General features: G+C 51.4%; 1 protein-coding gene across 3 annotated transcripts in view; it reads right to left on the bottom strand.

The window, feature by feature from the left end:
- The window catches only part of col7a1 (collagen, type VII, alpha 1), a 404,499-nt gene that overhangs the window by 149,837 nt on the left and 226,686 nt on the right, over positions 1-27,976 (bottom strand). For all 3 annotated transcript variants that reach the window (XM_072473023.1, XM_072473021.1, XM_072473022.1), the window contains exons 49-62: positions 25,232-25,267; positions 22,993-23,028; positions 16,979-17,011; positions 16,775-16,846; positions 14,910-14,969; positions 11,382-11,417; positions 11,204-11,284; positions 10,517-10,552; positions 10,375-10,419; positions 9,375-9,446; positions 9,196-9,240; positions 5,965-6,009; positions 4,405-4,446; positions 1,747-1,827 (exon numbers count right to left, since the gene is read on the bottom strand). In XM_072473023.1, the coding sequence (XP_072329124.1) occupies positions 1,747-1,827; positions 4,405-4,446; positions 5,965-6,009; positions 9,196-9,240; positions 9,375-9,446; positions 10,375-10,419; positions 10,517-10,552; positions 11,204-11,284; positions 11,382-11,417; positions 14,910-14,969; positions 16,775-16,846; positions 16,979-17,011; positions 22,993-23,028; positions 25,232-25,267 (720 nt within the window). The remainder of the gene's footprint in view (positions 1-1,746; positions 1,828-4,404; positions 4,447-5,964; positions 6,010-9,195; positions 9,241-9,374; positions 9,447-10,374; positions 10,420-10,516; positions 10,553-11,203; positions 11,285-11,381; positions 11,418-14,909; positions 14,970-16,774; positions 16,847-16,978; positions 17,012-22,992; positions 23,029-25,231; positions 25,268-27,976) is intronic.

The raw sequence follows: 27,976 nt of genomic DNA, 5'->3' as shown, positions 1-27,976 counted from the left end.
AGAACACAAGAAAGCTCCTCAATTGAACATACAAATTGTCACCCAAATTCGACTAATTCAACTAACATTTGCAATCCATATTAATGACTTAGGTGACGAGACAGAGAGTAACGTAGCAAAGTTTGCTGCTGACACAAACTCGGTGGGAAGGTAAGCTGTGGGGAGGACACAGAGGGGCTGCAAAGCCAGGTTAAATGATTGGTAAGAAGGTGGCAGTTGGAGTGTAATATTGGGAAATGTGAAGTTAATCACTTCGGTCAAAAAAATAAGAAGGCCGAATATCTTTTTAAAAGATGGAAAACTTTTTAAGTGATGATGTGGGTGGCACTGTAGCACAAGTGGTTAGCACTGTGGCTTCAGAGCGCCAGGGTCCCAGGTTTAATTCTCCGCTGGGTCACTGTCTGTCCGGTGTTTGCACATTTTCCCTGTGTCTGCGTGGGTTTCCTCCGGGTGCTCCGGTTTCCTCCCACAGTCCAAAGACGTGCAGGTTTGGTGGATTGGCCATGATAAATTGCCCTTCGTGACCAAAAGGATTAGGAGGGGTTATTGGGTTACATGACTAGGGTGGAAGTGAGGGCTTAAGTGGGTCGGTGCAGACTCGATGGGCCGAATGGACTCCTTCTGCACTGTATGTTCTGTGTTCTATGTGCAAAGGGAGTTGGGTTTCCTCATCCAAGGAATGCGGAAAGTTAACTTGCATACATAGAATTTACAGAGCAGAAGGAGGCCATTCGGCCCATCGAGTCTGCACCGGCTCTTGGAAAGAGCACCCTACCCAAGTCCACACCTCCACCCTATCCCCATTACCCAGTAACCCCACCCAGCACTAAGGGCAATTTTGGACACTAAGGGCAATTTAGCTTGGCCAACGTGCAGATGCAGCAAGCAACTCGGAAGGCAAATGGCATGTTGGCCTTTATTGCAAGTGGGTTAGAGTAGAAGAGTAAAGAAGCCTGGCAATGGTTTATATGTTTTTTGTGAGAATGCATCTGGAATACTGTGTGCAGTTTTGATCTCCATGTTTAAGGAAGGATATACTTACACTGGGGGCGGTACAGTGAATGTTCACTAATCCCTGGGGTGAGGGGATTGTCCCCTAATGAGAGGAACGGTTGAGGATTCTGGGTCTGTACTCAATGGAGTTCAGAAGGATGAGGGCTGATCTCATTGAAACTTACAGGATACTATGAGGCCTGGATAGAGTGGACATGGAGAGGATGTTTCCACTAGCCGGAAAAACTAGAACCCGAGGCCACAGCTTCTGACTGAAGGGACGATCCTTTAAAACTGAGATGAAGAGGAATTTCTTCAGCCAGAAGGTGGTGAATCTGGGGAACTGTTTGCCGCAGAAGGCTGTGGAGGCCAAATCATTGAATGACTTTAAGACAGAGATCGATAGGTTCTTGATTAATAAGGGATCAGGGGTTCTGGGGAGAAGACAGGAGAATGGGGATGAGACACATATCAGCCATGATTGAATGGAGGAGCACACTCGATGGGCAGAATGGGTAAATCTCACGAGGCGTATTGGCTGCGGGGAAGCCCGCAGGATGCTTCTCCCGGTATCTATTGGCCGCCTTCCTGTTCGCACGTGACACGGCCAGTAGATTGTGCCCAAGGTTAAAGCCCAACTCATACTTTGCAATGCATAATCGGCTGAGTTCATTATTCGGTACATTATATTCCAACAAAGTTCTGACGAGTGCGGCTATACATTCAGAAAAAAAATGTGAGTTTCAAACTTACTCGACTACCGACTGGACCTGGGAGACCAGCCTCTCCTCTGAGCCCACTCAGTCCAGACTCCCCCGGTTTGCCAGGGTCACCCTAGAAAATAAAACCAAATAAACGTCGAGAGGTTAAAAGTGACATCGTCAAATGTCTCCTGTTCAACTCAGCTGGGCTGCAACTTCTAACTGTTTTGTACAAAATGCATACATGTAATTACAATGTTTTTTTGTCTTTGAATGGCAGCCTATTACATAAGTGTGGTAGTCACCACTGTTGTATTGTATATACTGCATACAAGGGTATTATGGTAAGGCCCCTGTACTACAGGCACGGGGGTAGATCCCTGCCTGCTGGCTCCGCCCAGTAGACGGAGTATAAATGTGTGTGCTCTCCAAACTGCAGCCATTTCGGCAGCAGCTGCGGGAGGCTCCACATCTCTGCGTAATAAAGCCACGATTACTCTCTACTCTCGTCTCGTCGTAATTGATAGTGCATCAATAAGCAAGGTAAAGTCGCCACAGTCCGAGATGACCATAGGCTGCTTTCCCCTTTGAGGGGGAGAGCTGACCGATGGTGATTTAACCTGAGGGCCACCACACCTCAGGCAAGGTGCAAGGTTTAGAAGGCGGGTAACCTCAGCCGGTGCGGGTATTGAACCCGCGCTGCCGGCCTCGCTTGGCATCACGAACCAGCTGTCCAGCCGCCTGACTATATTTTTTGACTATATTTATGCCTGTTATGCTGTGAGAATATACCTCAGGCAGACAGGATTGAGTCAAATTGGTCACTGTTGAATTTGCTATTTAGTGGGAATGCAAGGGTTAAGTGAGCAAAAAACAGTAATTGCCAGTTCACTCGTGCTTAAGCACTTAAACTGAATTCAGTGAGAAATGTCCTGTGCAGTGTATTCTTAAGGCAAGATAAAAGCAATAAAAAGACCAAGAGCTTGTAATTATAAGAGGTCAGGAAACATACCAGTGTTACGAACACCTATGATTATCAAAACACTGGCAAGACGACTATCATTAAAGAAATCTTGAAACTCCTTCTGATTTCATAGATTATCATCGCGGTCAGGGGAGTGAGAAACCTTGAAACAGGGCGGAAATGCACCTGGGCAATGCTTATCAGCAGTGTGGCATGCAAAGGCCTCTGTGGGGGTAACAACCAAAAAGGGCATTTTGAAACAGCTGTTAGGGACTCTGTCCATGAGGGGGGTAACATCACCCTTTGACCACTCCCAGAGATGACCAGGCCGGGTACGACCAATCCCTGATTGCCAGAGGTATTTGAACACGTGTACACAGAGGGGTTAAAGGAAGGCGTACCATTTCTTTGTTCTTCACTCTACTCTGGGTTTTGCCGAATGCATCATGTGCGTTTGATCAGCACTCCAGGTGTGGACAGGGACCAACTGAGCTGGGAAAGAGGAAAGCTTGCGTGTATTGTTCAAGGAATATGGATCCCCTTTACCCTCCTGGTTGAGGTAAAGTGGGGAGCAGGACAGGAAACCCCTGTTTCTCTACGGGTTGCAGTAAAGAGATTGAGGGACAGGCTGGAAGATTCAGCTTTGTGGGTACCTCCCAGACAACTGGATGTGTATCCCACAGTTTAAAGAAAGACAGGGAGCCGGATGCTGGGCCATTTCAGAGGGCAGTTACGGGTCAACCACATTGCTGTGGGTCTGGAGTCACATGCGGGTTAGGTAGGGATGGCAGATTTCTCTTCCGAAAGGGCTTTTGTGAACCAGATGGGTTTTTACATCAGTTGATGATAGTTCCATGGTCACCTTAACTGAGACTTTCAATTGCAGATTTTTACTGAATTTAAATTCCATAGAATCCCTACAATGAAATGAAAATGAAAATCGCTTATTATCACAAGTAGGCTTCAATGAAGTTACTGTGAAAAGCCCCTAGTCGCCACATTCCAGCGCCTGTTCAGGGAGGCTGGTATGGGAATTGAACCGTGCTGCTGGCCTGCCTTGGTCTGCTTTAAAAGCCAGCGATTTAGCCCAGTGTGCTAAACCAGCCCCTACAGTGGAGAAGAAGGCCACGCTACAGTGCAGAAGAAGGCCATTCGGCCCATCGGGTCTGCACCGACCCTCCAAAAGAGCACCCCACCTCGGCTCACTCCCCCCTTCTATCCCCGTAGCCCCACCGAACCTGTACTAAAGGGACACTAAGGGCAAATTTAGATTGGCCAATTCACCTAACCTTCACAGCTTTGGACTGTGGAAGAAAACCGGAGCACCCGGAGGAAATCCACGCCGACACGGGGAGAAAGTGCGAACTCTACACAGACGGTCACACAAGGCCGGAATTGAACCCGGGTCCCTGGCGCTGTTGAGGCAGCAGTGCTAACCACTGTGCCCCTGTGCCGCCATGGTGGGATTTGAACCCTTGTCCCCAAAATATGAGCCTGGGCCTCAGGATTAATGGTCCAGTGGCAAAAGGAGCCAGGCATTGCAACTGAGAGACAACAACAAAGAAGTTTTAGGATCCTCTTGTGATGCAAGCAACTGAGGACCTCATTACCTCAGGACAGGTAAAAGGTTTTTTCCAATAAACTTACTGTTCCCTTCATTGATTATAATCCTCTAATCGTAGGAATGCTGAATCACTGAAATCCTATTTCTTGGCAACAAGAATTGTTGAAAATAGCAACAGGTACCTTTTCTCCTTTAACGCCTGGCATTCTGTCCTCTGTATCCAGCTGCAAAGAGAGAGCAGATGAACATTTATATATCCAATCGGATTCCTGATCAGGGTGCCAGCCAGTTTTAATAACTCGCTCAATAAACAGCATTCGAATGGACAGTCTAAACGTCGTGGTAAAGTTCCCTGGTGTTATGATGGCCATTTCCATTCTTATTTGTTGCAGTAATCATTGTCTAGGAGTCGTGTCTCACAACTGCAAAGGCGCTGGCAACTTGGAATCACACCGTGGGAACCATTTTGTTCCTTGCCTTCTACTCAAGGCTCTCAACTGAATACTTAATTTTGCCCCTTTAGGTGATAGAACCGACGCACTGTGGATTGCCTCTTGTTGGTCTTGTCAATTTTCTTTATGGTCCATTTGTTGAAGAGGGTATTTTTCCCCTTCCCTAATACCTGGAGCCACTGTATATCTGTCACCTACTGCCAACAGGGCAGACAGGCAAACAATCACCTTCTACGCTGCACAACCAGTTTCTGCGACTAAGGAATCTGCTTTCATCTCCCATTCTCTGGTGAACAGTCTGGTTTCCTTAGCTTACTCCTACAAAAGTGAAACACAACTTAGCTCTGCATGTCCCCCATGCTTTTGAAACCAAGGAGCAGAATGATAAGGTGGTTGGGGGGTGCTGTGATGAACAAAACCTCTTGCCCACTTTAACCTGCTGTGGTAGGCTATATATGGGGTATCGCGGTACCTAGGTGGGATGTACCTTATACTGTAGTATGAGTGGTAGAACCTGCCTGCTGGTTCCGCCCAGCAGACGGAGCATAAGAGTCTGTGTTTCACCCACAGCAGTCATTCTATACCGGAGCTGCTGGGGTAACTACTTGTTCATTAAGGCCTTCAATTGGACTACAATCTCGCTTCAGTAGTGATTGATCGTGCATCACCTGCCCAATCTTATGGTGCAACGGGCGAGATCTAGGCTCACCTGCTCGCCCTTAACCAAATGGAAGTCCTTAAGCGGGCATCCAAAGACTACTTCCCTGACTCAATTTTCAGGCTGGCGCGAGGAGTTCAGGAGTGGAGGATGGCGTTGAAAGTGACCCTCCTCCGACCTTGGGTGGCAAGTTGGGGGGAGGGGGAGTGCTTCCCTCAACAGCTTTCTTTCCGAATCAGGTACCCCACTCCTGCCAACCCCCACCCCCCCAAAATCTGTCCATCCCCAGTCACAACCATCCGCCCCCCTCCAACCCAGGTACTCTGTGCCCCGGCCTCTCCATCAAGACCCTCAATCCTCTCTCCCCTCCTCCCCAGGCGTATCGGACCATTATCACATTGCTGTTTGTGGGAGCCTGCTGTGCCCAAATTGACTTGAGCTTCTTACATTACAACAATAACCAAATTTCAAAGGTATTTCATTGGCAGTAGAACAATTTGGGACATTCCGTGGATGTGCGAGGTGTCACATAAATGCTAGAAATTATTTCCTTCTCATTTAACCAGTACACACCCAACTCAAATTCAGCGGTACACAACATCTTGCAAATGTGTTGAAACTTGCTTATTTACCAGTTTTCCTGGAGGCCCTGGAGGTCCCGGAGGTCCCGCTGCTCCCTGGATAAGGAACAAAAGATTACATTAGCACATTCCCGACATTTTCCACACTATCCGTGTACCTTCCTTCAGCGAGAAGGGGCGGTTAAATTGGACAACAGGTTCCTCTTCGTGGTGTCGCTGGGGGCCAGGCCGGGAAGGCAGTCTTGTGATATGAATGTGACGCGACGTTTAAGTCAATTTTCCCCTCTTAATGAAACGGGTCCAACCTCCCATAACTGAGGAGGGAGATGAAGAGAAATTACTTCACTCATAGGGCTGAGGATCTTGGAATTCTTTATCCCTGAAGGTTGTGGATGTTCCATCATGGAATTTAATGGCGGGTCAGACAGATTTTTGGTCTCCCGGGGAATTAAGAGACATGGGGGAAGGTGGGGAAATGGGATTGAGCCTAAGATCAGCCATGATCACATTGAATAGCAGGTTTGATGGGCCGTCTGGCATATCCTTGCTCCTATTTCTTGTGTGCTATTGCCATAATTGAGGCAATGGGTTCAAGCAATAGGCAGGCCCCTTGAACAAAGACCTTCTGGCGAGTCAAGCCGTCCATATTAAAACAGAAAGTGCTGGAAAACGTCATTAGGCCCGGCAGCAAGATTCATAGATGTCTTATCATAGAATTTACAGTGCAGAAGGAGGCCATTCGGCCCATCGAGTCTGCACCGGCTCTTGGAAAGAGCACCCTACCCAAGGTCCACACCTCCACTCCATCCCCGTAACCCCACCCAACACTAAGGGCAATTTTGGACACTAAGGGCAATTTATCATGGCCAATCCACCAAACCTACGCATCTTTGGACTGTGGGAGGAAACCGGAACACCCGGAGGAAACCCACGCACACACGGGGAGAACGTGCAGACTCCGCACAGACAGTGACCCAAGCCGGGAATCGAACCTGGGACCCTGGGGCTGTGAAGCACCTCAGCTGCTTTGCTTCTCAGGAATCTGTGCTGAGACCTAAAGCAGTCAATTCCTTCCAACAAAACCAAACTCTTTGGAGCTTGAGAACGGCCAGCCGCTCTAATCCGCTCCACTAGATCATGGTTGACCTGGACCCCGACTCCACTGTCCTGTTTTTGATGCCTATCCCCGATGACTTTACCCACCAAAAATCCATTAATGCAGAGATGGAAATGTCCCCCCCCCTCCCACCGCCCTACCCTCTGTTTACTCTTTGGGATACCCATCCCCTTATTCCCAATACCCTCTGTGTGAAAAAGCGCTTCCCGGTTTCACCCCGAATGGGCCTAACTGTGATTTTAAATCAAGCCCCCTGCGATCTGGTGTCTCCCACAAAAGGAAACCTGTTTCCCTGTCAGCGGCCCAATCAAACCTCTTCACCGTTGAAAACACCATGATGAGATCTCCTTTCGACTGTCTAAAATCAAGGGATACAAGTCAGATTTTTCCACCTCCCCGCAGTATTGAACCCTCCAAACACTGGTATCATTCCGCTGAATTGGAGTCTGAACGCTGCCAACTCAAAACAATGTCCCTCGTCTTGCAATTATACGCTTCCCCTGGGTTTGGAGGGAGTTGGGGTTGATGAAGTTCGGATTTGGGGAGGTAGGGTCAACATTATTGTATCTCACCTTATCCCTAACTGACAGCAGTGTGTCAGTGAAGTAGATTTACTGCTAGCGTAGTTGCTTGAGGAAGTGCACAGGAGAGCAGTGCGATATAACACTGTTTGGATTTCCCCCTCAGGTGAAGGGACTGATTGCCTCCCAGCACCTCCCCCACAATGGCTTTGCTGACATCAGAGGCACAAAGCATGGAACCACAGAATCCCTGCGCTGCAGAAGGAGGCCGTTCGGCCCATCGAGTCTGCGCCGACCCTCCGAAAGAGCACTCCCCCCGCCCTATCCTTGTAACCCCTACAACACACCAAGGGGCAACTTAACATGGCCAATCCACCTAACCTGCACAACATCGGAGTGTGGGTGGAAACCGGAGCACCCGGAGGAAACCCACGCACACACGGGGAGAAGGTGCAGACTCCATACAGACGGCGACCCAAGGCCGGAATTGAACCCGGGACCCTGGCGCCGTGAGGCAGCAGTGCTAACCACTGACTCACCGCTCAGATCCCTGTAGAAGTCTGTTCACTGTGATTTGTCGAAGAACTACAGTGAGTACTTGCTTCCAACTGATATAAAACAGAGAACCAGCAGGAGAAAGCAGGATGGTTTGTCCGCACTTCAAATTTCTTCAGAATTGAAGCCAGAAGAGGGAAAGTATTTGGGGTTGAAGAAAACAGGACATTAAAAGAAAGACTGGGTTGCAGGAGGAGGGTGAGCGAGGTCATTCAGTTCAGTGAAGATGTTGCTGATCTACCAGTATCAGAGAAGGGGCTTACACTGCAATGTTATCCTGCCTTCGACTCTTTGGATCAGGAAGAACCTTGGGCGGGATTCTCCGATCCTGGGGCTGTGTTGGCGCCGTCGTAAACGCCGGAGCGTTTTATATACGCCGTCATCTTGCCCCTAGGAGCAGCGATCCTGCGCCGCACAGGGGGCCAGCACAGCTCTGGAGCGCTTCACGCAGCTCCAGCTGGCGATACGGGCGGCAGAATGGCCGTCGCGAGTCCGCGCGTGGGTTGCCTTCTCCGCGCCGGCCCCCCGGGCAACATGGCGGAGCCCTACAGGGGCCCGACGTGGAGGACCGTAGGCCTTCCCCGCAATGTAGTCCGTCCGCCGATCGGTAGGCCCCGATCGCGGGCCTGGCCACCGTGGAGGCCCCAGGAGTCGGCCCCCCCCCCCCCAACCAGGATGGCCCCCGCCGCATGATCGCCGAGACCCCGCCGGGTAGGACCACACACAAACGACGCCAGTGGACTCGGCCGAACTCGCCGGGCACTCAGCCCGTTGAGCGCGGGGAATCGGCAGGAGGGGGGCTGCATTGAGCATCCCCCGACCTGCGCCGCGGCGACCGTGCCGGTGCGGCTGCCGCCGATTCTCCAATCGCCGGAGAACATGCGGGCCGGCATCGGAGCGGCGTCGCGTGATTCGCGCCCCGCCCCCGGCGATCCCCCGACCCGGCGTTGGTAAATCCCGCCCCTTGTCATGAATTTCCCATATTTTCTGGTTTTAATTCAGACTTCCAAGCGCATCCTTTGTCTCAGCAATCTTCCTGCAGCTGCCTTTCTCTGGCACCTTCCGTTTCAACATTGGGCACACACTTACTTTATCGCCTTGGTCTCCTTTGAAGCCTGCAGGACCCCTGATCCCCTGAAGGATAATTGGAAAAGAAAATCAATTAAATTATAGCTCTAATGGAACAACTGCATTTCTGGTGAACTTTGACCCGGAGGTAAAGCGCACCCAATCCAGACTAAACTCAATGTCGTGCCGCTGGGACTCACATCTCTTCCTGATTGGCCCGATTCGCCAGCGTCGCCCTTTGCTCCAGGTCGGCCGTCGTTTCCGGAGAACCCCTGAAACCAGGAGATCACCTTTAAACACAATTACTTTGTGGAAAAGTTGAATTTTAAAATAGAAATTCATGGAAAAAATGGCTCCAGCTCCAATTGGCCCTCCCAAAGTGGGATTCTATTTTGGACTGTGAAGTGGAATGAATCCAACCTCTATGAACGGACAACGCAAGGTGGTTTCCTGCGGGAAACTGGCTTGGCTCAGTTGACCGTGGTGACAGCCAGTATGGAGCATGTTAGCGCCAACAGCATGAGGTTTCGCCTCGCGTTCCGGCTGAGGTGAATTTGGGTCTTGCCTCCCGCCCCGACCTACGGTGGAGATTGCGGCGGTGCCGTGGGCTGGACTTGCCTCCGGCAGAGAACTCAAGAAGAAGGTTGGGGCGGAATGAAGAGAGTTGGTTCCCTGCATTTTAGCCTGCCCTGTGTGGGACGAACTGGAAACATGTGGCCACTGACTTCATTCCCAAATATCTTTGCTTGAAACTATAAGGAAAATGGGGGCATTTTAACTGGGGCCAGGTCACACCAGGAATGCTTTTTTATTCATTCACGGCATTGGGAACACCCGCATTTAAAGTCCATTTCTAACTGCCCATTGAGAAGATGGTGATGAGCTACATTCTTGAGGACAACGATGTGGCTTACGAGGCCATTACAGGGGGCAGTCAAGAGTCAACCAGATTACTTTGAATCTTGACTCACCCGTATCCAATCTGCCCGACCCATGACACCAGGCCTACTGCAATGTGTTTGACTCCAAACTGCCCCGCTCTGAAATGGGGCAGCAAGCCAACTCAGCTCAAGGGAAATTAGTGATGGGTAATAAATGCTGGCCCAGCCAATAACATCTACATCCCAGGAAAGGGTTTAGGTTTTTGCCTTGGAGATAAAGCCATCGTACACTCAATTAGAGAACATCTATAGGTATTACTTGAAGTCCTCTCTCCCCTGTCCGGCCTGGCAATCCAGTCTCTCCCTGGAAAAAACACAGCAAGTTGGTTATTATGTGACTTGAAATCAGAAAAATGTGCGATTGAGAACTCCAGAAAAATTCAGTAAAAAAGTGACGTTACCCGTATCCCTCCATCGCCTTTATTCCCCTTTTCGCCCTAGTAAAGAAATGGAAAAATCATTGGGTTCTCACGTTTCACTGGTGCAGTCCCGTACTGAAGCTTGTTTCAGTCTGTCCACACTGTCTTCCAGTTCAAGCCACATCTACATATCCCTGGTCCTCCCAATGGCAGGGCCCAACCACCCCCCCACCCCCCACGGCCTCACAGGGCCCTGGAACACCTCTCCCACCTACATTGTTATCTGGCTGCAGTGACGTTCTTCGCTGGGGACCGGCTGCAGTCCCAGCAGCGGCCAACACTCCTGGTGGCGCTGTCGGGATCAGGGAACTGCCGAGTATTTGATTGGTGGAATCTCCTCCCAGATAGGAGGCATAAATCTCCTCCTGAGCCAATTAATGGCCAGACAGCCGTGTGATAAGGTTGGAGCATCCCGGCCACGCAGAGGGGGGGCTCAGACCTGATGTTTCAGCTTGGAGGGGAGATTGGTGAAGGGTGCACCAAGAATACATAAAGCTCTGGCCACTATCTACAACAATAGTCCAGGAAGAGAACGACTTCACTGCCACACCCTTCTTCCGTACTACTTATAAAACAGCTGGAAAATCATCACCAGGTTCTGAATGGAGGGAATGTCTTCAAATGGATTTAGTACCAAACTAAATGAATCAAGAGCAGGAAGAACTTCACCTCTTTCCCTCGGGATCCACTTAGCCCAGCTGGTCCTGTTTTACCAGGCTCGCCTTTCTCTCCACTTGCTCCCCGATCACCCTGCAACACAAGCAGTCATTGGTCACCATTTACCCCGTCCAAAAGCTGAGTAAATTTGAGCCAGGCGCGCCTTCTGTTGCCGCGGAATATCCCTCACCTTTTCTCCTGGTCTCCCGGAAAGCCCAATATTCCCCTAAAACGAGACACAGAGAGGTTAGTTTTGGTGGCTCCAGCTGTGGACCAATAAATACATCACCCACCTATGGGGTATCGCCCTTACAGAGATGCAGATGTTGCATCACAGAAGCGGGCCATTTGGCCCATCTACCTCGCGATGCTGTTTCTCCGCCATACAAGCAAACGTTTCCAATCAACCTTCTCTCTTCGCCACACATGAATCTGGAATGTGGCACACAGGGAACAAAGCACCATCAGTGGTTCCTTTAAGATGTGCGCACGTGAACCCCACACAACCTTAAGGGAACCCGCAGTGCAGAATGAAGAGACATTAAAGGGAGGGATGGTTCTCATCACAACATCAGGGATGGGATTCTGTGATCCTGAAGCTAAGCGTTGACGCAATTGGAAACGCTGTCGTGTTTCTCGACGGCATCAACACGGCCTCAGGATCTGCTATTCTGGCCCCTAGAGGGGGCCAGCACTGCACTGGAGGGCCCGCGCCGCTCCAGTTGCTGGTCCTGGCGTGAACTGAGCGCCACGGGGCCAGCGCACGCGCAGTGTCACCGGCGCCAACCCGCGCATGCGTAGTGGCCCCCTTCAACGCGCCGGCCCCAACGCAACCCATGGCGAAGGGCTACAGGGGCCGGCGCGGAAGAAAGGAGGCCGCCAGCCAGAGAGGCCGGCCCGCCGATCGGTGGGCCCCGATCGCGGGCCAGGCCACATCGGAGGCCCCACCTGGGGTTGGACCCCCCCCTCCCCCACAGACTGCCCCCCGACCCTTCCACGTCATGTTCCTGCCGGCTGACAGCAGGTGTAGACGGCGCTGGCGGGATTTGGGGTTTTTACGACGGCCGCTCAGCCCATCCCGGGCAGTGAATTGGCGGGCCAGCCGCGTAGAGTGGCCCCCAACCGGCGCCGCGCAAACCACGGCAGCACCAATGGCGGCAAGAATCGCATGCCGGCGTGGGGGCAGCATGGCGCGATTCGCACCGGTCGCGGGGATTCTCCGGCCCGGCCCCGGGCTGAGAGAATCCGGTCCCACTTTTCCGACATCCCTTCAAATGTTTTTCTTCATCTTCTTTCTAATCTGATCCTGAATGCTTGACACAGTTTCTGCCCCAACCACTAACGCTGGAAATGAATTCCACACCCTCAGAATTCTCTGCGCAAAGAGGCTTCTGCTGGCCTCTGTCTAAATTTAAATCTTACATCTATTGCTACAAATTTGAAATTTATCGGATTATAATTTTTTGGGATTATATCCTTTGATTGATAAGATTATCATAGCCTGGGACTGTGTCTTTGAATGTAGGTTGAACAAAAGGAGTCATGGCCTAGTCTGACTGTAAACCTGTGTGGTTTAATTTTTGGATCAAAGAGAGAGTCACATCGGAAGGGGAAGTGCCAAATGTTAACACCTGGACACAATTACAGCTGGCTTCACAACCGCAATGGGTAGAGTTTCCTGAAACACAGAAGGGTGTTGTCGGTATCAGGCTGTTTTGGGTTGTGCTGGAATCTCTCCCTTTTTGTTCCAAGATGAAAGGTTGTGGTGATCCGAGATACTGATTAACATTTTTACTTGGTTGCAAGGCGGAGATGCTGGCAAAGCGGTGGGGAGCTGCGTCTGGGAGGTTACCCAGCAGGAGGCAGTAGGTGAGCCAAAGGTATTTTTCCAATGACTCAAGCACAAATCTGGGGCGAAATTCTCCGTAATTGGCGCGATGTCTGCCGACCGGCGCCAAAAACGGCGCAAATCAGCCCGGCATCGCGCCGCCCCAAAGGTGCGGAATCCTCCGCCCCTTGACCGGCCGAGGCCTAACCTTGAGGGGCTAGGCCCGCGCCGGACTAATTTCCGCCCCGCCAGCTGGCGGGGAAATGACAATGCCGGGCGGCGCATGCACGGGAGTGTCAGCGGCTGCTCACGGCATCCCCGCGCATGCGCAGTGGAGGGAGTCTCTTCCGCCTCCGCCATGGTGGAGACCGTGGCGAAGGCGGAAGGAAAAGAGTGCCCCCACGGCACAGGCCTGCCCGCGGATCGGTGGGCCCCGATCGCGGGCCAGGCCACCGTGGGGGCACCCCCCGGGGTCAGATTACCCCGCGCCCCCCCCAAGACCCCGGAGCCCGCCCGCGCTGCCTTGTCCCGCAGGTAAGAGAGGTGGTTTAATCCACGCCGGCGGGACAGGCATTCCAGCAGCAGGACTTTGGCCCATCAGGGCCGGAGAATCGCCGGGGGGGGGGGGGGGGGCGCCAATCGGCGCGGCGCGATTCCCGCCCCCGTCGAATATCCGGTGCCGGAGAATTCGGCAACCGGCGGGGCGGAATTCACGCCAGCCCCCGGCGATTCTCCAACCCGGCGGGGGGTCGGAGAATCTCGCCCCTGGTGTTCTTGGTTAATAAGGAGAATTCATGATCAATAAGGGAAATTCTTCATTATTAAGGGGATCAGGGGTTACAGGGAGAAGGCATGAGAATGGGGATGAGGAATACATGAGCCATGATCGAATGGCGGAGCAGACTCGAAGAGTCCAATGGCCTAATTCTGCTCCTGTATCTTATGGTCTTATGGCAGGGTGAACCCTACTACATGGGATTCGATCAAGGTATTCAAAAGTGTGAAGGATATTGTTTGAGTAGCTGGGGTGAAGCTGTTACCAGAGGCGGGAGAGTTGTAACTGGAAGGGTACAGATTGAATGCAAAAGCTCTGAAGAAGATTCATACGGACTCGAACTGCTTCTTTCGCGGGCAGCACGGTGGCGCAGTGGGTTAGCCCTGCTGCCTCACGGTGCCGAGGACCCAGGTTCGATCCCGGCTCTGGGTCACTGTCCGCGCGAAGTTTGCACATTCTCCCCGTGTCTGCGTGGGTTTCGCCCCCACAACCCAAAGATGAGCAGAGTAGGTGGATTGGCTGCGCTAAATTGCCCCTTCATTGGAAAAAATGAATTGGGCACTCTAAATTTTTTTTTTAAATGGAGATAAAAATGGGGTGAAGGTGGAGGAGAGAGTTCACAGTCTGAAGTTGTTGCGGAGTGGGGGGGGCGGGGGGGGGATAGTTTAGAGGGGACCTGAGCGTCTGGACTAGCACTTAAAATCGCCACAGCACAGTAGGCTGTGGACCAAGTGCTTCTAAATACGATTCGTACAGATTGGCATTTGACGGTCAGCATAGACATGATTGGCCGAAGGGCCTGTTTCTGTGCTGTATGCCTCTATGTCTCTAACCAGAGGTGACATGAGGAGAATGTTTTTTACTCAGTGGGTTGTTGGGACCTACAATGCATTGCCTTAAAGAGTGATGGAAGGACATTCAATCTTCGAAAGTGAATCGCAGAAGTACTTAAAAATGGAAAAATGACAAGGAGATTGGGAAATAGCAGAGGGTGTTGGACAAATGAGATGGTTCTTCAAAGAGCTGGCACGGACACAAAGGGCAGAAAGGACTAATTCGCTGCTAAATGGTTCCACCGTCAATTATTTTTTGAGAAGGGGAGATTGAAGACTTACTCTGTCACCTGGGTCTCCTTTGGGTCCTGGTTGCCCTGGGATGCCATATCCAGTTTCACCCTGTAAAAAGCAAACCTCATCAATATTGTAAAACACTCCAGACATAAAGAAAAGGCTAATCGACAATGACATACTCCAGAAACTGGAAACTTGAAATAAAATGAGGAATTACAGGAAGCAGTTCAGGCAGCATCTGTGCCAAGAGAATTAGGGCTGGATTCCCGCCGGAGAGGAGAGCATCTCTCCGGAAAGCCGGCTGCCTGTGAGTACTGAATTCTCTTTCCAAACGACAAGGACCCTGAATGAGTGATTCTGCAAGGAAGACCATTAGCAGCTGTAAACCAGAGACTTTAAACAACCAGTGTGCTGTGATGAAGGTGTGCCAGGACAAAGCAGCCCACTTGATTTCTCCCCTATCCACAAACATTCAATCCCTCTATCACCGACGCACAGTGGCAGCTGTGTGTCCCATCTACAAGATGCACCGCAGGAACTCACCAAGGCTCCTTCGGCAGCACCTTCCAAACCCACGACCACCACCATCTAGAAGGACAAGAGCAGCAGATACCTGGGAACACCACCACCTAGAGGTTCCCCTCCAAGTCACTCACTGTCCTGATTTGGAAATATATCACCGTTCCTTCACTGTCGCTGGGTCCAAATCCTGGAACTCCCTCCCTAACAGCACTGTGGGTGCACCTACACCAGGGGCTGCAGAGGTTCAAGAAGGCAGCTCATCACCACTTTTTCAGGAGCAATTAGGAATGGACAATGGCTGTTGGCGAGGCCCAAATCCCATGAAGGAATTGAAAAAAAAAAATCCTGGAATTCCTGCAAGATGGGAAGCTTCAGGGACAAGGTAATCAAAGTCTTAAAGCATCAAGAAACACAGACGTGTTGAGATGGAAAGCAGCACAGAAAATAACCCCTCACTGTTCACTCTCTCTGGTTCTGTGATGTATTAGTGCAGCGGGATACAAGGTCCAGCAGGAAGGAACCTGAACTATTCCAGGAGTTAACACAGCCGCCGAGGAACATGTGTCTAATCCAATCAGAAGGAGTTGGCGGAGATGTAAACAGGCGGATGTCCAACAGGAACTGTCATATAACTCACAGCGACTCCAGTTTATCAAAGATTTCGCCTGTCTGGTCTCTACACCTAAGCAAATGGCCCTTCTGAGCTTTTGAACCTTAAATCTCAAAACAGTTACAAAATAAGGGTTGTGGCATTCTCCGTCGGCGGGATCATCGCCGACAGCGTACTCACGCCCGCGCATTTCCCGAAGGCTTGGAGTGGTCCACGATGGGAAACCCCATTGGCCGGCTCCGTGAACGGAGGATCTCGCTGCCGGCGGGGGCGTGCTGTGCGGGAAAACGGGGCTGGCGGGACGGAGAATCCCGCCTGGGTTCTCCCGGAGATGGGAAGGAATTTCTTCTTTCAGAGGGTGGTAAATCTTTGGAATTCTCTATCCATGAGGTTAATGGAAGCTGAGTCACTGAATAGGTTCAAGGCTGAGTTTGGCACCTTTTTTGACTAGCAACTCAGTGAAGAGTAGGGGGGCAGACAGGAAAATGGAGCTCAGGCCACAGTCAGATCAACCATGACCTTGTTGCACGGCAGTGCAGGCTCGAACGGCCAAATGGTCCACTCCTGTTCTTATTTCTTACATTCCTCTTAAACAAGTGAGAGTTTTGAGAAATGAAGGACTCCATGAAGAAGATTTGTTGCCATGAGGCACGTGAAAAATCGATAATGATCAACTCCTAATAACCTATCTTCTATACAGCGCAAAGGTGCCAAGAGTTCATGTGGTCTCCCTCGGTTCCTCATGCACTCAGCTGATTCGCTATACTTCCGGCCTCACCTTATTGCCTTTCTCTGCTGGATTTCCCTTCACTCCCCTCTCGCCTGAGACCCCTGGGGGTCCCCGCTCACCCTACAATAAAGATAAAAAATATGGTTTAAAAGCTACAAAGCACAGCGTTCACCCAATTCCCAACCATCTGAGCGGAGGTGACACAGGAAATCCCAGAGAGGGCCAGGCGTAGAAAGAAGAGACTGTTCTTACCTGGTCACCTTTACTTCCTGACAGGCCAGTGATCTGCAACGGAATGAAAGAGTTGCCACAGTTAGAAAAACTTCAAATTTAGTTGTAAAGAGGGCGTAAGCATTCTGCACGGGGATATAGACGGGCTAAGTGGACGGGCAAAAATTTGGCAGATGGGGTATAATGTGGGTAAATGTGAACTTGTCCACTTTGGCAGGAAGATTAGAAAAAGCAGAATGCTATTTAAACAGAGAGAGAGTGCAGAACTCAGTGGTACAGAGGGATCTGGGTGTCCTGGTTCACGGATCAGGAATGGTTAGTACGCAGGTACAGCAAGTGATTCCGAAGGCCAATGCAATGTTGGCATTCATTCATTGAAAGGGAAATGCAATATAAAAGTAGGAATGTTTTGCTACAGTTGGAAAGGGCATTGGTGAGACCACAATTGGGGTACTGTGTGCAGCTTTGGTCTCCTTACTTCAGGAAAGGATTAAAATGTGTTTGAAGCATTTTGGAGGAGGTTCACTCGACCTCTTACCTGGGATGGGGGAGCGGGGAGGGGGGGGCGGGGTTAAGAAGAAAGTTGGCCAGACTGGGCCTGTGTCCATTCGAGTTTAGAAGATTGAGAGGTGGTCTTACTTAAACATATCAGATCATCAGGGTTCTTGACAGGGCGAATGCTGAGAGAACACTGGATTCCCCGTTTTAGAGACTAAGTCCCCACACCAGAGTGATAACGGTGTTCTTTTACGCCAGGAAATCTGGCGTAAAATGGCCACCGAGTCCCCGTTTTGCAGGGACTAGCGGGGAGGCAGCGTAGAGTTCGCAACTCCAGCTGCCGATATGGCCCTGAGCATTTCCAGGTCAGAGGCCACGCATGCGCATGGCGGCGGCCTGCAGGGGGTCGCGCCGTGCTCCATGGAGGACTCAACCCGCGGACCTGGACCACCAAAGTAGTGCACCCCTCCGACCGCTCACACGTCCCAGAACGCCTGCCCACAGTGCCCCCAGCCCCGAATGAAGCCCCCCCCCCCCCCCCGCCCCGCCTGCCGATCGGCCCTCTCATAACTATGGCGGCCCCGGACTGAGTCCACAGCCGCCATGCCGAGTTCACGAGCGGTGTGAGCACACGTAACCCACACTGGTACCCGGCCGGTCGGGGCAGGAGCATCGCGGGGCAAGCCTCAGGCAACGGCCTGAGGCCGCGAATAATCAGCGCGGCTTTCTCCTAGAGTACCCCACTTTTCAGGAATGGAGAATGTTGGTGCCAAAACGGATTCTCCGCACCGTCCCCGAACGCAATTTCTCCAAGGGGGTCTCACAAGGAAAGGCCAAAACGGTGGGAACCAAGGGTCGAGAGAGGATATTGGATGGAGGAGCCTTCAGTGATACAGCCATAGAAGCATCTAAAGTTCAGTGTATTGGGACAATGAGCAGCAAGTGTGGGTGAATGGGTCAGAAAATGAGGTGGAGAACATGCGGCAGGCTTAATTTATAAGTCAGCAAAATCAGTCTCAATTTATCATTTCAAAAAGGGGAGTTGAACAAATTACTGACTGGGAGCAAAGTGAAGATTATACGGTTCACGTGATGTTACGTTTGGAGAATGGGATGTGTGGAATGAAACAGTTGCGTATGGAGGAGAGTAGTCCATGCTGAACTGTGGGAGATCGAGGTGGATAAATAAGAAGGGGAACAAGTTGACCCCTCTGAGTATTTGGAAGGTTTATCCAGAACTTCCCTTTAGGAGATGAAATGATTAGTGGAGGAGAATGAAGGAAGGGTGGCTCGATTGGTCAAGTCACCACTTTTCAATGTTTATGTGGCAATGGAGGTCTATTGGGGGTATGAGAGAACCATCAAGTTAGGGCAACGAGAAGGTTGCTTCTGTTTTGTGGACAGACTCGGGTGGTCGTTGCTAGGGTTGGTGGAGAAAGTCACATGCACTTTCTACTAACGCAATCTCAAAGCAGAGGGTGGGCTGTCATTGTAGCTGAAATGCGTGTTGGTCTGGAACTTATTCCTCAGATGTGACAGTTGGCCAATAACATCACAGTTTGTACCAATTAGTTAGGAACACAGCCAGCACCCAACAATCATACAGATCATAGAAACATAATTGTTGTGTGTCAGAGAATACACCCCCTGCCGGCGGGACGTCACGTGATTTGCAGTGACGTCAAGCAGAGAGTGTTTGGGCGGACTTCAGTTCTCCATCTTAGATTGAATGAGCAATTTCTCCGAATAAAACCTCTCATCCTATTTGTACGAATCCAAGTATATGGCGCCTCCACACCTTTTCTCTTTGTGGCAAACTCAGAGAGACAACAAAAGGGAAAACGGGCGACGAGGATTGAGGCAAGAAAACAAAATTGCTGACGAAAAATTACGATCCGTTGAGACGGCGTTGAGAGTGGAGGAATATTCTAGGGATTGGGCTCACAGGCGCCGATCTTCAAGGTTTTAAAACAAAAACAGAACATAACCACGAGTATGAATAACTACAGTTTGAAAATTTGCTGCTGTTGAAGTGGGTAGTGTCTGGGCTGCAGTGACCTCGCACAAAGCTAAACAGGCTGTGGGAAGGAGGATTCAGAAGCCTTCCGACTCTGTACAGGCCACTACTCGGGAAAAAGTCAAACCACATTGTGGATTGATTGTTCCGTAAATCTGAAAGAATTGGAAGGAAGGAAGTTGGTTGAAGTAGAGACCTCAGGAGCCGGTATCTGGAAAGTGGGAAAAACAAGTGCCATGGATGCTTTTGATGAAGGCTATTGGCTCGATCTAACTGAAACAAAATAGAGTCCGTTCTGGGCGGGATTAGTGGGGTCATTCCCAGCGCCATCTATCGGCACTCTATTTTTTTAGTGCCCTGGATTATTCCTGCCTTGCTTGAGTAATGAATTTCTTGACCAACTGCATGAGGAACATGCTGGTGTGGTGTGGATGAATGAACTGGCACACAGTTATTTCTGGTGGTCAAGATTAGATGCCCAAATTGAAAAGAAAGGGGGCAATGTCAGTCCTGTGAAAAACTAAGAAACACTCTTTAATAAGGGCACCGGATGTCCACATTGAGTAAAATACACCGATTTAGTTACAATACGGTACAAACGCTGCCCGGTAGATCTCTATCGGGTTCCTCTTCTGGTCAGTGCCTTATGGCCGGCCTTTTACACAATGGTTACTAGAATTTCCCTGCCCTCAGTGGAGAGCTTGTCCTCGGCGAGGATCAAGGGAAAGACAATCCTTCCCACCCTGTAACACCGGTGCGGGATATTATGCACTCCACCACTGCAACCATTACAGCCGTGGGAATGGCCAACACAGCCATGGCAGAGAATATACAGAGAGTACGCTAGCCCAGAGGAGGGACGCATGACCCTAGTGATTGTGGATGCAGGTTGTAAATGGCTGTGTATAGTGATTATGAAATCCAAGATGACAGAACAAACTATTGAGAGGCTGGACGGATATTCACAAGGTTTGGTAGACCGGAGCAGGTCGTCAATGACAATGGTACTCAGTTCACTTCGAAGGAGTTCGAAGACGATGTAAAATGAAATGGCCTACAGCACAAGTCAGCTCTGTGCCACCCTGCAACAAGGGAATTGGTCGAATGTTTCGTACAGACACTGAAACATTCCATCAAGGCATCAAAGGACCACGGTGTATTGTCAAGAACAGTGAACAAATTGTTATCTTTCCGGAACACCGCACGCGCAATGACCCTCCAGCCCAGAACAAGAACCCCCCCTCCCCTCGAGGACCTCGCTTGGCACCCTGGAGGTAAGTGCAGAGAGGGCCCGCAACCCTTTGCTCCCCCTTGGAGTCCATGGCGCCACGTTGGCACCTCCAAGGGGGGTCTTTAGGGGGAGACTGAGGGGGGAGGGCTGAAGAGGGTGACTGGGGGTGGTTGGATTTGTTTATTGTCACGTGTACCGAGGTACAGTGAAAAATATTTTTCTGCGAGCAGCTCAACAGATCATTAAGTACATGAAAAGAAAAGAAAAGAAAAGAAAATACATAATAGGGCAACACAAGGTATACAATGTAACTAGATAACACCGGCATCGGGTGGAGCATACAGGGGTGCAGTGTTAATCAGGGCAGAAGAGAGGTGGTGCTGAGGGAGGTCCTGAAGGGGGGAGGGACCTGAAGGTGGGACATTTGGCTAGCCCATAGTGGGGTGTCGCTCATTTGGGGAGGGGGGGGCATTGCCAACGACTGAGGGGAGGCATACTTGCCAGTGATTTGGAGGGTGGGGTGGCCCTTGCCAGCGATTGTGGGTGGGTGGGGCTTGCCAGCAGTAGGAGTGGGGGGGCCTTGCCAGCGATTAGGTGGGGGGGGGGGGGGGGGGATGTGGTTCGGCAACATTATCCTGAAATAGGTGCTTTATCGTTTAAAAATTTCACCCCAATGTCTGAGGAGCGGGACATGTCTACGAATCTGGTTTAGAGGCTGGTTTAGCACAGGGCTAAATCACTGGCTTTGAAAGCAGACCAAGGCAGGCCAGCAGCACGGTTCAATTCCCGTACCAGCCTCCCTGAACAGGCGCCGGAATGTGGCGACTAGGGGCTTTTCACAGTAACTTCATTAGAAGCCTACTTGTGACAATAAGCGATTTTCATTTCATTTCATCTAGGCCCCCCCCCATCTCAAAGCCGGGGAAAGGCCCACCCCTCTCCAAATGTGTTCCTCAGTGGCATTGAATAGCCCCTCAGCAGCGTCGTCAGCGCCTGAGGGAAACACTTTCCTGCTGGTGACACCATTTGGCTTTTATATTTCTGAATCGCGGTCAGTGCGCCCAGTTTTGGTCCCCACAGTTAAGAAAGGATATATTTGGATTGGAGGCGGTACATCACCTGGGATGAGTATGTGAGTAAACTGAGCCAATATTCTCTGGCGTTTAGAAGAATGCGAGGAAATCTCATTGAAATGGGCAAGACTATGAAGGTAGACACCGAGAGATTGGTTTAAAAAAATAATAATTCATGTACCCAATTCATTTTTACCAATTCAGGGGCAATTTAGCGGTCAATCCACCTAGCCTGCACATCTTTGGGTTGTGGGGGCGAAATCCACGCACACACGGGGAGAATGTGCAAACTCCACACGGACAGTGACCCAGGGCCGTGATCGAACGTAGGACCTCGGCGCCGTGAGGCAGCAGTGCTAACCACTGCGCCACCGTGCTGCCCTCGACACCGAGAGATTGTTTCCGCTGGCCAGGAAATCGAGGGCGCAGCCTCAGGATAATGGGGTCGATCATTTAGGACTGAGGTGAGGAGGAATTACTTCTCCCGGGGAATCAAGGACATGTGGAGTGGGCGGGAAGTGGAGTTGAGGCCAAGGTCATTGTCAGATGAATGGCGGAGCTGGCTCGACGGGCGGTGTAGATTCTCCTGCTTCCACTTCTTGTGTTCTCATTTTTAGCAAGATTGTATATTTAAAAGATCAATGCCGGACACACATTTCTGATCACTGGATAAAGAAGGAGACAGAAGATTAGGAGAATTTTCCTCAGCACAGTGGCTATAGGTTGGAAGCAGATTCAATAGTAATGTCCAAAAGGGGAGTCAAGATAATTTTTAAAAATTTGTTGACGGGATGTGGGCCCCGCTGGCTGGGTCAACGTTTATTGCCCATCCCTGAGAGAGGAAACAGTGTTGTGGATCTGGAGTCGCATGCAGGCCAGACCAGGAGAGGGCGATAGATTTCCTTCCCTAAAGGGCATTAGCGAACCAGTTGGGTTTTTCTGACAATGGCTTCATCTTTAGACTTTTAATTCCCAGATTTTAAAAAATTGAATTCAAATTCCACCAGAGCCGTACCCTAGGCCTCTAGATTACTAGTCCAGCGATAATATCACTACACCACTGCCTCCCCTACTTGAAGAGGCAAAACATGCAGGACCATGGGTAAGGAGCAGGTGATGGGACGGGTTTGATAGCTGATACAATGAGCTGGCACAGGTAGGATGGGTTGAGCTGCCTTCTTCAGCCCTGTTTTCTCCCCGTGACGCTGATACTTACAGACCGTCCTGGTTCTCCCTGTCGCCCCTCATTTCCCTGTTAAAGAAACACATTGAAAACAGTTTTTAAATACATGTCAGTTCACTGACAGCAACTATGACACAAGATCACAAAATATGCCCCAATACGAGAAAGAGAAAGGCACCATGTGTAAGGACGCGGGGATTAATTAGGTGGAGTAAATCGGCCACGAGCTGTTGAAGGCGTCGGGCAAAGATCGAAATATTGGGCTGGATTCTCCGGCCCCCCCAACCGCGTGTTTCACGGCGGCGCGCCATTCGCTGGCGGCAGGATTCCCTACTCCCATGGGATTTCCCATTGGAGCCACCCCAGGCCGCTCGGAAACCCGCAGGCAGGGTTGCGCTCCCGGCGGGAACAGAGAATCCCGATGGCCGGAGAATTGCGGCCCTGATCATAGAATTTACAGTGCAGAAGGAGGCCATTCGGCCCATCGAGTCTGCACCGGCTCTTGGAAAGAGCACCCTACCCAAGCCCACACCCTATCCCCATAACTCAGTAAACCCACCCAACACGAAGGGCAATTTTGGACACTAAGGGCAATTTATCATGGCCAATCCACCTAACCTGCACATCTTTGGACTGTGGGAGGAAAATGGAGCACCCGGAGGAAACCCACGCACACACGGGGAGAATGTGCAGACTCCGCACAGACAGTGACCCAAGCCGGGAATCGAACCTGGGACCCTGGCGCTGTGAAGCAATTGTGCTATCCACAATGCTACCGTGCTGCCCTGATCTGAATGAAGAGGCCGGAAGACACACGATTGATTCGGTTGAGAAATGGAGCAGGCAGAAAGCAGAGTCCACTTCTCCAAAATTTACCGTCGAATATGTTAAATGTTTGCACAGCGAAAGAAGGACTTACATTTCTATGCTTCCTTTTCATGACCACAGGGGGCCTCAAAGCTCCTTTCAGCCAATGAAGTGCTTTCGGAGTGTAGGCGCTGTTGCGATATGGGAAAATGTGACAGCTGATTTGTGACGCCCACTTCGCGTATCCCTTGTGACAGCAGTGTGACAATGCCAGATAACGACTGGACAGGCTGGGGCTGTTCCCCTTTGAACAGAGGACGAGGAGGGGATATTCGATTGAGGTGCATAAAATTGTGAGGGGCCCCGGATGGAGTGGATGGGAAGCGTCTATTTACTTTAGCAGAGAAGGTCAGTGGCTAGGGGGGGGGTCGTCGATTCAAAGTGACTGGTGGAAGGATTAGAGAGGAGATGAGGAATTCTTTTTCACCAAGAGTGTTGCGAGGGTCTGGAACTCAGTGACCTGAAAGGGTGGTGGAGACAGAAACCCTCAACTCATTTTAAAGATGTCCGGATGTGCATCTCGGGTGCTGTAACTTACAGGGCTGCGGACCAAATGCTGGAAGTGGGAACAGGCTGGGGTTTTGACCAGCACGAAGGCGATGGGCCAAGCGACCTCTTTCTATGCTGTAAATATTCTACGATTCCAATCTGTTTTTCAATGCTGGTTGAAGGATAAATATTAACCAGGACATTCAAACAGCACCGTGAGATTTTACATCCGGGGGCAGGTGGCGCCTTGGTTAAGGTCTCATTGAAGAGGAAGCACCATGAACAATGCAGCACTCCTTTAGCACTGCACTGGAGCATCAGTCTAGATTTCCAACACAGGTTTCTGGGGTGGGACTGGAGCACATACCTTCTGACAGAGGCAGGTGTGCTGCCCACTGAGCCTCTGCTGCCACAATGCCCCAGGGAAATGTATCTCACAGTATTAAACTGTGCTGCCTTATTGGCACTTAACGCCCTCGGTAAGCTCTGGTGACAACTTTAGAGACCTCGAATGTGTGTTCAACCAGGAAGGAAGAGCCAGGCTTTCCGGGGAAGGTGTGTGCAGGCCACACCACCGGTCAGTACAGGAGGACTGCAGCTCCAGCGTTCACAATGGGGTGGAGCCCTCTCCGGAGTCGGCCAGGTGAAACTCAACTGCTCTCTTGTGTTCGAGAGGTTCGGGGGGCAAATCAAAAAAGAGATCAGGTGAATGCAGCATTAGACAACGCAGGCTGAATTATTCACAAAACAGAAAGCTGGGAGACACTTTTCTTCAACAGGCGCTGGAGGGTCGGTGGGGCAGAGGAAGGAGGGGATGGCAGGAGTTGTGTTTTGTGTGTGGGTTGGAGCTGATTGGCAGTGAAAGATTGACAGGCTGGATGGTCTCCCGACTTCCCCTTATCAACTACATTCTCACCTTTTCACCTCTGGGACCACTGGGACCTGGCAATCCCTGTTCAAGGAAAAAGAAATCCAGGAATTAATGCTCCAAGAGCAAATATTTCTAAAATAAGCAAAGTACTGTGGATGCTGGAATCTGATACAAGAACACAGGATGCTGGGAGAATTCAGCAGGTCTGGCAGCGTCTACAAGGAGAGAGAAAGCAGTTAATGTTTCGAGTCCTGTTGGCGCTTCATCAGAACTGAAGAGCGGGATATAAAGTGGAGCTGTGAAAACGTGGCAACTTTAACAACAAAAGACAGATGGTCTGGTGTGGGAGATGGAGGGAAGTTTGCATTGAGGCAATATATGCGAGGGATAACTGGGCGCACAGTGGTTAGCACTACTGCCTCGCAGCGCCAGGGACCCAGGAACTGCCTTTCCTTTTCAAAATGAGTGTTAACAGGCTGTCAAGGTGGGCCAGGTGACATTTGAAATTTCCACAAAGTGTCTCCGGTCTCCGGATAGTTCCTGATTGAATGACCAAGCGAGGGGTGTTTCTCAAGATGACGTCCATTTGTGCAATTCAGGGGCAAAATTCTCCCCCAACGGCGCGATGTCCGCCGACTGGCGCCAAAAACGGCGCCAATCAGACGGGCATCGCACCGGCCCAAAGGTGCGGAATGCTCCGCATCTTTGGCGGCCTAGCCCCAACATTGAGGGGCTAGGCCGACGCCGGAGGGATTTCCGCCCTGCCAGCTGGCGGAAATGGCGTTTGTTGCCCCGCCAGCTGGCGCGGAAATGCGGCGCATGCGCGGGAGCGTCAGAGGCCGCTGTCAGTTTCCCGGCGCATGCGCGGGAGCGTCAGCGGCCGCTGTCAGTTTCCCCGCGCATGCGCAGTGGGGAGAGTCTCTTCCGCCTCCGCCATGGTGGAGGCCGTGGCAGAGGCGGAAGGGAAAGAGTGCCCCCACGGCACAGGCCCGCCCGCGGATCGGTGGGCCCCGATCGCGGGCCAGGCCACCATGGGGGCACCACCCGGGGTCAGATCGCCCCGCGCCCCCCCCCCCAGGACCCCGGAGCCCGCCCACGCCGCCTGGTCCCGCCGGTAAATACCAGGTTTGATTTACGCCGGCGGGACAGGCAATTTCTGGGCGGGACTTCGGCCCATCCGGGCCGGAGAATCCAGCAGGGGGGGGGGTCCCGCCAACCGGCGCGGCCCGATTCCCGCCCCCGCCCAATCTCCGGTACCGGAGACTTCAGCGGGTGCGGGGGCGGGATTCACGTCGGCCAACGGCCATTCTCCGACCCGGCGGGGGGTCGGAGAATGACGCCCCAGCTCTCCCATTGTTTGTGGACTAATTCAAAATGATTGGACTCCCAGACCCATTGGGCTGGATAATAAGTGGGGTGTGGGATGAGTTGGGGGGGGGGGGGGTGATGTGACCGGGAAGCACTCCCGGATTTCACGTGATGTGAAGTTGACCAAGTCAAACTCCACCTCCGAGCAGCCCTGGGGCTGCAGGGCCCATGAACGAAGGCCTGGTAGGTCTTCTGCCCCTCTTTGGGGTTTGGGGTATAGGTCCTGTCCTCTGGCACTGCCGGCCAATCCGTTTGGCCAGTAGCTCCATCGGTCCCAGCAGTGCCAGCAGGTTGCCAGTGGAGCTGCTGGGACTGCCGCTGAGAGGGCAGCCCAAGGCCTCGGATCATCCCTTGGAGCATGATCACTTGGGCTGGGGGGGTTTGGAGTGTTAGGGACAAAGGCAGTGTGGAGAGTAGGGACTGGCTTTAAGAGAGGGAGTGAGATGGAAGAAGAAGTTCAGTCGAAAGGGGGGGGGGCTACCCAATGAACGGCAAAGGGAGCCCCTGAAGAATTTCCTCTTTTCCATCTGCCCTTTAACCAGTTGAGGTTAAAAACTGGCTTCATGCTCACCCTCTGCTGTCCACGCCGAACGTATTATGGCGTGGCTAGCGTATTATTAGGGTCAATAGGCTTGATATTTTAACAGGCAGGGCTGCCGATTTCTGGGGTGACCTCAGGAGCGCACAGGAAACTGGCGGGATGGGTGCCCATGCCATTTTCCGTGTCCTCCATAGGAAGCATACCAGCCGGGGAATGTAAAATTCAGCTCATTGTCTCAAAGCTCAATCAGAGAGCTGCAGAAATTAGCTTAATCATAGGTAGGTGTGAACGGACACCATTCATTTTCCCATTGTACAGGAATGGCTTCAAATTTCCAATCATTTGCGGTGGAAAATAGATGTATTGATCATATGGTCACCTGACTGAAACTGTCTTCAGATAATCAATTTTACTTATTTGAAAAACCAGGGAGAAACCAGTCAGTCTGTAAACAACACAGCAAGACCCAGCAGCAGAAGATAAGGCAGCAATATCGATGCATTAAAATTGGAGACTGCAACACAGTAAGGCCTCTAAGCCTGTTCCTTTTCCTGTTCGTCAGTATAAAAACTGACCTGCTAGTGAGAAGAGTACAAGCAGCTAACTTCTGAAGTTTCTGCAGTGCATCTCGTGGACGCTTCACACCGGTGCCCGTGGTGGAGCGACTGAATCCTTAATCTGGTGGATGGGGTGCCGGTTAAACGGGCTGCTTTGTCCTGGAGGGTGCCGAGCTCCTTGAGTGTTGTTGAGGCTGCACTCATCCAAGAAAGTGGGGAGTATTCCATCACATCCCTGACTTGTGCCTTGTAGATGGTGGCCAGGCTATGGCGGGTCACGAGGTGAGTTACTCTCTGCAGGATTCACAGCCTCTGACCTGCTCT

This window comes from Scyliorhinus torazame, chromosome 13, assembly GCF_047496885.1.
Source record: "Scyliorhinus torazame isolate Kashiwa2021f chromosome 13, sScyTor2.1, whole genome shotgun sequence".
NCBI lineage: Eukaryota > Metazoa > Chordata > Chondrichthyes > Carcharhiniformes > Scyliorhinidae > Scyliorhinus > Scyliorhinus torazame.
This window is presented reverse-complemented; position numbering and strand designations above follow the sequence as displayed.